This window comes from Mchenga conophoros, linkage group LG3 (genome assembly GCF_057382185.1).
Source record: "Mchenga conophoros isolate Kocher_MC1m ecotype Shallow Benthic linkage group LG3, M_conophoros_male_GT1.1, whole genome shotgun sequence".
In the NCBI taxonomy this organism is placed as follows: Eukaryota; Metazoa; Chordata; class Actinopteri; order Cichliformes; family Cichlidae; genus Mchenga; species Mchenga conophoros.
Genome location: NC_140528.1, coordinates 30760654 through 30771354, shown reverse-complemented (window position 1 = coordinate 30771354; position 10701 = coordinate 30760654). Strand labels below are relative to the sequence as shown.

The 10701-nt window shown below is 40.4% G+C and overlaps 1 protein-coding gene across 1 annotated transcript; it reads left to right on the top strand.

Moving 5' to 3' along the window:
• The first annotated feature begins 296 nt into the window (after nucleotides 1-296).
• Nucleotides 297-1513, top strand: LOC146578115 (zinc finger BED domain-containing protein 4-like). The gene is made up of 2 exons (XM_085267758.1): nucleotides 297-534; nucleotides 966-1513. The coding sequence occupies exons 1-2, from the start codon at nucleotides 297-299 to the stop codon at nucleotides 1511-1513; spliced, it is 786 nt and encodes a 261-aa protein (XP_085123884.1).
• The last annotated feature ends 9188 nt before the right edge of the window (nucleotides 1514-10701 follow it).

Below are 10701 nucleotides of genomic sequence, written 5' to 3'. Positions count from 1 at the left end.
TTCCGAGTGTGGGCTGTGTCGCCCATTCCTGTCAACTCTGTGTGCATGAGGGCCTGTTGTCTTAGCGCAGCGTGACAGAGACCCTGGCCAATGCAAGGAAGATTGTAGGCCTACTCTCGACTAGAAGACATACAGATGGACCTAAATATGGATATCAAGTGCCTACAGCAAGATGTACAGGTGACAGTCCTCTCGAAACATTCTTTAATGTATTTCTATTTTATTATTATTTCCCATACACTTGATTTAGTAAGCCACTAATACATTACCTGCTTTGCACAAAAATAAAGCGAATCATGTTCTCTTATGTGCAGACACGATGGAACAGCAGCCTCTACATGCTGCGGAGCGTACTGCAACAAAAACGTGCTCTTAATGTCTTTGCAGCTGAGCACACTCTACCAGCAACAGTGACAGCTCACCAGTGGGAGCTGATGGATAAGACTGCTGATGTGCTCTCCCCCTTTGAAGAACTGACCAGGGACGTGAGCAGGGAGACTGTAACTGCAGCTGATGTGATCCCCGCCATAACAGGTAATTGGTATTTTTATTTCTTACTTATATTGTTTGAAACAAACCATAATACCTCATTAAGTGCATTCATTAAGTCATCCATTCACTCATGAGTCCTCAGATGTGTTCTGTCTCGGGAGGATGGTGATGACCAGGGAATAAAAACAATTAAGAGGACTCTGCTGGAGGCTGTGGAGAAGCCCTATGCTGATGTTGAACTGAGCCACTTTTCTAGATACCAGATACAACGATGGGCAAGTATAGTGAAATTAAAATGTACCTTTTGTACAGCATGTTTATATAAAGTAAAGTCATCAACAGACACCAGTATTAAGCCAATTTATTTTTTACTTCCTTTTTAATTTAGTTTTGGGTAATTTAGTTCTAAAGTTGGATTTTTTTTAAAATTGTTTATTAAAAGTATGTGCGTAGGCAGTTGCCTAACTGAAGAGCTGCACTATGTGGCGCCTCTTGTCTTATAGTTTTGAATTGTGTGTTACTTTTATCTGTTTCTAGCTTTTTCACAAAGTCAGCCAACCTGTTGCTTGCAAAGGAACAACTTATCCAGGAGGTGGCAAAGACAGAGGGGAAGAGGGCTGTCAGTGCAGTGCCAGAGGAAAATGAGCCAGTGAGCAAGGCACCACATCGTGAAGCACGTAGCAGCCTGGACGTTGCCTTTGAGGAAATCTTGCAAGAGAGGCAGTCACAGAGATGGTCCATGAGTACCACATCAGCAGAACCTCAAGTGCAGACCTACCTCTCAGAAAAAAACACCTCTAAGAAAAGCGACCCACTTCAGTACTGGAAAGAACATTTTAATCAGTTTCCCTCTATGGCTGATGCTGAAACCCAGTATCTCAGTGCCCCCTGTAGCTCTGTGGACAGTGAGAGATATTTTAGTGTCGTTGCAAGCGTCCTTGATGAGAACAGAAACAGGCTCAAACCTGACAAGGTAGAGATGTTAGTTTTCATTAAGAAAAACATAAATTTCCTTCTGTGAAACTTACTACTTACTACAAACTTACTACTGTGATGATAGTAAAGATAGTAGTAAGTACTTTGTCCGGGGGACTGGGGAGAGGGAGGTCTGGGCTTCACACAAATCATTCATGTGCACATCAACCGTGTGCTGTCCAAATATCAGCTGCTTCTTTCCTGCTTCATCTCAGTGTCAGCCGAGAGAATGACAAACCCACTATGTGTCAACATTTGATGGATGATGACCTAAATCTGTCCTGATGATAATGAGAAGCTCTGGTGAGTTTTGACTGTCTGAAGTGTCACTAGGATGATGAAACACTGGGACTCAGCCCAGTCCTGACATCTTTGCTATTTTCACTTGATAACAACAGCTGTTTAAAGTTACTGCGTGTATTTGACAGTAAAATGAATGTAAATGTGAGTAAATAATCATTTACAAAGTCTGCTGCTCTCTCTGTAACCATATGACCATCAACTAGCTCTGTGCTGCTGCTGCTCTCATTCACGAAGTGCTCAAACACATTTTTAACTTGTGAATTAGCGTTAGCGTTAGCATGCCGTGTGGCTAGCTTAGCGTTAGAGCTCTGGCAGGTGATTAATTAATCGTTAATTACTGTGACAGTAAAGGAGGTAAAGGCCTATAACGTTATCACGGATGCTGCGTCCTCTGTGGACTAAGCAAACTTACAGTTTCTTCACACACACCAACAACAAGCTCCACTTACTTCATTATAGTTCATCTGCTTCCTGGAAAGCCAGGGCTTCACCTGAGCGGAGGCAGATTTTCACAATAAGAGCACTCTGTCACTAATGTAACGCTGACGGTTTGTGACTGTTTAACTTTGTGTTGACAGAATTAAAGTAACTTGGGGTGACTTCTTCTGTCCTGTTTCTCTGAGCAGATTCAGCTTTGGCTGAAATAATCAAACTGGTAATTATCAGCCATCGTATTAAAGGATGTATCATTTTATTCTGAAAATCAACAGGAATCTGGTGCTGATCAAAGAATCTCCTTTTAATGGCTGTCATTCAAAGCTTTAAATGGACTTACCAACTTGTTACCTGGGATGGTTTTAGAGGCCTGGACAGTCCCGATGGACTCTTACTTTGAAAGGCTGGAGTCACCTGTAAGAGGGTTCAAAAGGGAACGTCCACAATTTAACTGCAGGAGATTTTTATTAAAGACATTTAGCAGACTCAAAAATAATAATACTCACTGTCTTTATTGTCTGTGTTCCTCTGTCCTGCTGTTTGTGACTGTGTAAAAAAAAAAATTGAAACTTGCATAAATAAAAAGGGGAAAAATAATAATAATAATACTCACAGAAAAGTAATCAGATTACATGGGTCTGGAAACACTGTGTTCATTGTGTGTGAGTTTGTGTTTCCACCTGTGATGGTGAGATAAAGTTTCATCAGGCTTTGAAGCCTTCCAGCTAACTTAGCCTCACAGAGGTTCATATGTGGAGGCTTCATGTCTACACAAATCCCCCTGAGGGTCAAAAACAGCCAAACAGGCAGAGTTATTACAGGTCATGTTAAGTGCAGTATTTGTGAGACAGCTCTTGTTGTTACCAGTGTGTGCATGGCAGCAAAAACAAGAACTAGATTCACCTTAATACATGTATTTCACGGTGTTGTGTCCTCCGCTTCGTGTTTTCATTCGAACACAATTTCTGTGTTTGTTTGTGCGTATTGTTCTGTAACATGTCAGCTCAATAAAACTGAATGTTAATGGCTGCCTACACCCAGGTAGATGTCTATGTTAGTGAATCTCAGACTATCAGATATCAAAATAAGAAAGGATCTTTTGCCTTCTCATTTTTCTTCCTCAAATTTTGTCTCCACAATTATAGAGACTAAATATTGTCATGGGACGTAATATTTTCATACACTAACATGATCTTTAATGAGTGCTGTTTGGGCTCAACGCAGTAATGCTACCATTGTTAGCACATTACTTTCAACAATTCAACTCAGTTTTATTTATATAGCACCAAATCACAATAGTCGCTTCAAGGCGCTTTATTTTAAGGTAGACCCTACAATAATACATACAGAAAAAAACCCAACAATCATATGACCCCCTATGAACAAACACTTTGGTGACAGTGGGAAGGAAAAACTCCCTTTTAACAGGAAGAAACGTTTGGCAGAACCACGGAGGGGCGAGGCCATCTGCTGCGACCAGTTCGGGTGAGAAAAGGAAGACGGGATAAAGACATGTTGTGGAAGAGAGACTGAGATTAATAACAAGTATGATTCAGTGTAGAGAGGTCTATTAACACATAGTGATGAAGAAGAAACTCCCAGTGTATCATGGGAATCCCCCAGCAGCCTACACCTATTACAGCAATCATTTACAGTCGGGTGGTCGGGCTGTCCACACGCACACCCTCGGATGTTCAGCTCTCCATTCCTCCTTCACATTCTTCATATATCCATGTTGGAGAGTGCCTTTTGTACAAGAAAATACACCTCTTAACAATGCAAAGCTGTCAGCACAGGTGGTGAAAGTACACACAGTATTTATTTAAGTAGAAGTACAGATATTAGTGTTGAAAAATACTCTAATATAAAGTAACGACTCTGAAATGTACTGAAAGTAAGGAGCTCATTGTAGGACAATTGTAACCTATTGTAACTGTATGTATATATAATATAATATAATATAATATAATATAATATAATATAATATAATATAATATAATTAGATGAAAATCCAAATGTTGTTCTAATGTAAATCCTAGTTGTTCCCTTGAACAACTAGGACACAAGCAGTGAAAGAGAATTTAAACAGAACTCTTTCCTGTTGTTTACATGGTAAAGGGTTTGGAAGTTGGGGGAAACCCTCAGAGCTTTTGTAGTGGCTCAGCACGGAGAACAGAATCACAGCTCACAATGATTTCTAATGTGAGCTTCAGTACAGGCTGTGATCAGCTGACCTGCTGCTCTTTGTTCATTTAAACAGCTGAACTCAACAAGATGGAAACAGATGTTTCACAGCTACCTTGGCTGATTTCCATCCCCTACGCTGACAGCACACTATCCAATCTTTATACTAGACAGGAGAACGTTGGTATATAGATTGAACTGAGTGAATCAATCTAAGCATTATCAGCTGAAATGCAACAAATCTCTGCCACACTTGATGTAACTTAACTCTGGCCATGAGCACCAGTCCAACACAGAGCTTTACTAAACACTTTAAGGCTCATGTAGCCCCATTATTTTATATTGCACAGCTGCCTCGTGGTTTGTGTCACTCAGATACTAACAGATAGAGTTGGATGTGTCGAGACCAGTCTTGGTCTCACTTTTACGTGGTCTTGGTCTCGCTGTCTCAGATCGACGTAGTGGTTGGGAGATTTGGAGTCAACAGTATCCATGACACACTATGTAACGTTCGATAATATGTCATGCGCGAAAGCATCAGCTTTAAGAGCCGTGCTTAGAGAGTGCTTTGTAGTGAATCAGAAGAGTTGACTCCCATTGAGTGAGAGCTGGCTCCTCACTTAATTTCCTTTCGCTGCTCAGCTCTCACACAGTGGCTCAGCTATGCTCCTATCCCTTAATATGGTGGCCAATCTCATGCGAGGATATACAGTGGGGCAAAAAAGTATTTAGTCAGCCACCGATTGTGCAAGTTCCCCCACTTAAAATGATGACAGAGGTCAGTAATTTGCACCAGAGGTACACTTCAACTGTGAGAGACAGAATGTGAAAAAAAATCCATGAATTCACATGGTAGGATTTGTACAGAATTTATTCGTAAATCAGGGTGGAAAATAAGTATTTGGTCAATAACAAAAATACAACTCAATACTTTGTAACATAACCTTTGTTGGCAATAACAGAGGTCAAACGTTTACTATAGGTCTTTACCAGGTTTGCACACCCAGTAGCTGGTATTTTGGCCCATTCCTCCATGCAGATCTTCTCGAGAGCAGTGATGTTTTGGGGCTGTCGCCGAGCAACACGGACTTTCAACTCTCACCACAGATTTTCTATGGGGTTGAGGTCTGGAGACTGGCTAGGCCACTCCAGGACTTTCAAATGCTTCTTACGGAGCCACTCCTTTGTTGCCCGGGCGGTGTGTTTTGGATCATTGTCATGTTGGAAGACCCAGCCTCGTTTCATCTTCAAAGTTCTCACTGATGGAAGGAGGTTTTGGCTCAAAATCTCACGATACATGGCCCCATTCATTCTGTCCTTAACACGGATCAGTCGTCCTGTCCCCTTGGCAGAAAAACAGCCCCATAGCATGATGTTTCCACCCCCATGCTTCACAGTAGGTATGGTGTTCTTGGGATGCAACTCAGTATTCTTCTTCCTCCAAACACGACGAGTTGAGTTTATACCAAAAAGTTCTACTTTGGTTTCATCTGACCACATGACATTCTCCCAATCCTCTGCTGTATCATCCATGTGCTCTCTGGCAAACTTCAGACGGGCCTGGACATGCACTGGCTTCAGCAGCGGAACACGTCTGGCACTGCGGGATTTGATTCCCTGCCGTTGTAGTGTGTTACTGATGGTGACCTTTGTTACTTTGGTCCCAGCTCTCTGCAGGTCATTCACCAGGTCCCCCCGTGTGGTTCTGGGATCTTTGCTCACCGTTCTCATGATCATTTTGACCCCACGGGATGAGATCTTGCGTGGAGCCCCAGATCGAGGGAGATTATCAGTGGTCTTGTATGTCTTCCATTTTCTGATGATTGCTCCCACAGTTGATTTTTTCACACCAAGCTGCTTGCCTATTGTAGATTCACTCTTCCCAGTCTGGTGCAGGTCTACAATACTTTTCCTGGTGTCCTTCGAAAGCTCTTTGGTCTTGGCCATGGCGGAGTTTGGAGTCTGACTGTTTGAGGCTGTGGACAGGTGTCTTTTATACAGATGATGAGTTCAAACAGGTGCCATTCATACAGGTAACGAGTGGGGGACAGAAAAGCTTCTTACAGAAGACGTTACAGGTCTGTGAGAGCCAGAGATTTTCCATGTTTGAGGTGACCAAATACTTATTTTCCACCCTAATTTACGGATAAATTCTTTACAAATCCTACCATGTGAATTCATGGATTTTTTTTTCACATTCTGTCTCTCACAGTTGAGTTGGGTGAGGCAGCCTTTGTCTCTGAGCCAGAGAGGTCCATGGAGCTGTGGAAAACTCATCTGAAATTCTGTTTGATCATAAAGTGTGAAAACGTATCATTGGAGCATATTTGTCTTCTCTCTCATATAAAAAAGCCAACACAAGCTAACCTGGTAACCTAACAAAAACTCCTCAGTATTTGAAGAACACAAAGTTAGTGTGTTAGTTTGTTTTGCAGGACATGTCACAGTGTGATACATCATTTATCCAAACACACCATATACAAATCCAATATGTCAATAAAACAATAAGGTTACATTAGTGGAACTCTGACTTTGCTCTTAACAGTCTTTGAAAAGCAACAAATCCAGTAAATGTACTTTGATCTTGAGGTTTGGTGTAAAAACATCCTGTCAGCCCTGTGCTGAGAGGGCTGTGCTAATTCATCCGTCCTGTTCTAATAAAGATACATTTCAGGAACACCTTCTTTAGATGTGTTCAGCTTTATTCATACAGCACCAGTAAACAAACATGTTTAGTCTCAAAGCTCGTTATATTGTAAGGTAAAGAGCCCAAAGAGTTCTCATTGGCATTCATTGATGAAGTGAATGTCATTCAGTAATCAGAGGTGGCTTTTTGGCTCTAACTGACTACATGTGTGTACTGTATCGTGGATGTGAAGCACATTTAACTGTTTGGCTGAGCCAAAACAAGCACAGCACTGATTCTAACTTTAGTTACTCTGGACATTGTTAAAAGTGACAATATTGTTCAATATCACATTTGTTGTTTGTCAGGTGTCCTGTTTGAAGAAAACACTGATTGAACTGATTTCAAGTCCAAATCAAAAAGTTTGTGAGTCATTTTGTTCATGTATCAGCTGTTTAGTCATTCTATGACCCCCCCCCCCCCCCCCTTTGCGGGCTGTACAGCAGGGAGACAGTCCCCCTGTAGGTACCCCCCTGTTTGAAAAAAATGTAACAGTTGCAAAGAAAAAAGGTCAAATGAGTTTTGATTTGATGTCATTTGCAACAAACAGATATTTTATTTAACCCTTTAAGACCTATCATAGAACCAAGTCCACCAGAGCTTATCAAATCGAATCAAAATCAAATCACTTTTATTGTCACATCACGTGTGCAGGTACACTGTGAAATTGCGAGTGAAATTCTTGTGTGTAAGCTGCACAAGCAACAGAGGTGTGTAAAAATACAATAACATAAGAAGAAGAAAAATATAAGAATGGGTAAATCTGAGAAATATATGAATAAATATACAACATAAGAGTGTATGTGCATTACTGAATGTGTATACTAAATATGTATATCTATGTGTGTGTGTGTGTGTGTATATATATATACACACACACACACACACACACACACACACACACACACACACACACACACACACACACAAACAGAATAAACAATAAAATATACAGAGGTTGGCAGTTGGAAATGTTCCAACTCCTTTGACATCTTACCCTCTGCGATGTTGAGGGTAAGATGGTTGTCTTGACACCAGTGGGTCAGGGCGGTGACTTATCTTTATATTTTTGCATGCTGTCGTGACATTTTTGGGAGCATTTCAAGTTCCTATATATCAATACAACCGTTATAGCCCAAATTTTAATAATATGCATGCATTCAGTCCATAGTAACTACTAGGGCTGGGCCATATCATACCGTTCACGGTAATACCAGTATAATGTTGGGCAACGATAAGAAAATGAAATATCGCAATAGAATATGGATAAAACGCATGTGCAGTGCCCTTGTTTTCATACGAAAATGGCGGAAAAAGCATGGCGGCGACGGAGAATGAGAAGGGCGAAAGTGGATCGTTAAATGAAACGGATGAACCAGAATTAGTTTGTAAAAATGCTGCAACTTCAGTGGTGTGGAACTGGTTTAGCTTTCGTACACATTAAAGCACTATTTTTGGTAGAGCATGCTAGCGGGCCGTCGTTATTACTGTATTTTTTGGAAAATACAGCACATCAAATCAATCCTTTGATTTTTCTGAAAATCGACAGTGCCTCTTATAATCCCGTGTGTCTTATGTATGAACTCTGGTTGTGTTTACTGACATTGAATCGATTTTATGTACACGGCGCTTGAAAATCTGTCAAATGTTTTAGTACGATTTTGCTAAGCTACGAACCCGCACCGCTTGATGGATTGTCGGAGCATTACGGCTGTCGTAGGCAGGAGCCTCGCGGAGTAATATGTACTGTGCTTCAACATAATATTACCGTATTGTGTGTGTGTAACCTCTTTTTAAGTTTTGTAGATAGTATACATGATTATGCTCAGGATCTGTCGGCCAGTTTCCACTGGAAATGCCTTTTGGTTAAACTGTCAGCGAGGAATTTGCATTTGCACTGTTAAATTTTTATTATATTATTATATATTATATAACTTTTAATGCACATTAAAAAAAAACAGCTGCTTGTTTAAGTGAAAATACATTGGGGTTTTTTTGTTTTACACTAATAAAGTTGTAAATTATTTTGTCTAGTGTCAATTATATCATCAGTTATATCGTTATCGCAAATTTTCAAATGTATATCGTGATAAATACTTTTGGTTATATCGCTCTGCTCTAGTAACTACATAAATTGCAAAAAAGTGCAATAAACTACAAAAAAATAAAAAAAAACGTTGTTTTTTTTGGTTTTTTTTACATATATTTATAGTTAGAGAAATGTAAGAGGTTTATCCCTCAAAACTGTAAATACAAAAAAATTGCACAAAATAGTTTCCAACAACAGGAAATTTCTTTTGAGCGTCTTCATAGTTTTATTTTTGAGATACACCAATTTTTATATACAGCAGGAAAAAAGAAAATAAATAGTACAATGCAAATTTGAAACAAAAAAAAAAAAAACAGCATGTGCATCAAAATAATAATGGATTGCACTTACAATTTCACTATTCATTCACTCTCACATTCACACACTGGTGCAGGCAAACCACAGTTGTAGCCACAGCTGCCCTGGGGCAGACTGACAGAAGCGAGGCTGCAATAACGCGCCATCGGCCCCTCTGGCCAACACCAGTATGCGGTAGGGTAAAGTGTCTTGCCCAAGGACACAACCACCAGGACAGTGAGAGCTGGGGATCGAACCGGCAACCTTTCGGTTACAGATGAGCTTCTCATGCAATTTGAGTTCTAAGCATCCCAGAAACGATTCAGAAAAGCATGAAGTCAAACATGAGTTTTAAAAACACCAGTATAGGCTTATAAAGCAAGGCCCATATGTAAAAAAAACTACATTTTCTGCGAAATGACGTCACTTCCAATTTCGGACATGCAATAGTTCGTGCTGACGTCTATTCCAATGTAGGAAGTGTTATGAACAGCTGATCAGATCGGCAAAGCGTGTTTCTGGAATACTATGTTTTTGTTGCTGCAAGCGCTTTTTATGCAATTTTTGCAAAGCTATATGTGGAAGGAAACCGTGGCCTAAGACAAGCTGAATGAATAAGATGTAAGTACAACTCCTCTGGTTTCATATGCCAAAAAAATTATTGCGCTAGCTTATGTGGTTCCAGATCTACAGAGATTTAAAAATAGTTACGCAAAACGGAGCGTGCCCGCTCCGACCGGCTTTAAAGGGTTAAGATTCTCTGGCCACACTGTAGGATTTCCCTTTGATTCACTGTGGGGGCATTTTTGAGTCTATCAGTGAAACTCTTCATATTTGTGTTTGACACCAGTTTATAGAAACAGAGAAATGTGTCATGCTTTTGTTCGGCCTCCACAAATACACACATTTGTTCATTGGTTGGACTTTTTGGAAGGAGACACATTGAAAACCATGTTAATAAGATCTTGTTGTTTCCTGTGGCTCCGACACAGAGAGTGGACTTCAGACAGAAACCGTGGAAGAGATTTTAGAGGCCGTGTGTGGCAACAGGAAGTTTCTGTATGTTTGCTGATCTTACATGTGGAAAACAACACGTGATGTTTGTGAAGTTCTACAATGATCATTGTTCTCACAGCATTTTGAGTGGGAACAGTGGGAACTGAGAGTAGTGGGAGTTATTTACTGATTGAAACAAGCTGAATGTTTCTGTGCACGATGAAGATCAGCAGCTCAGCTGATC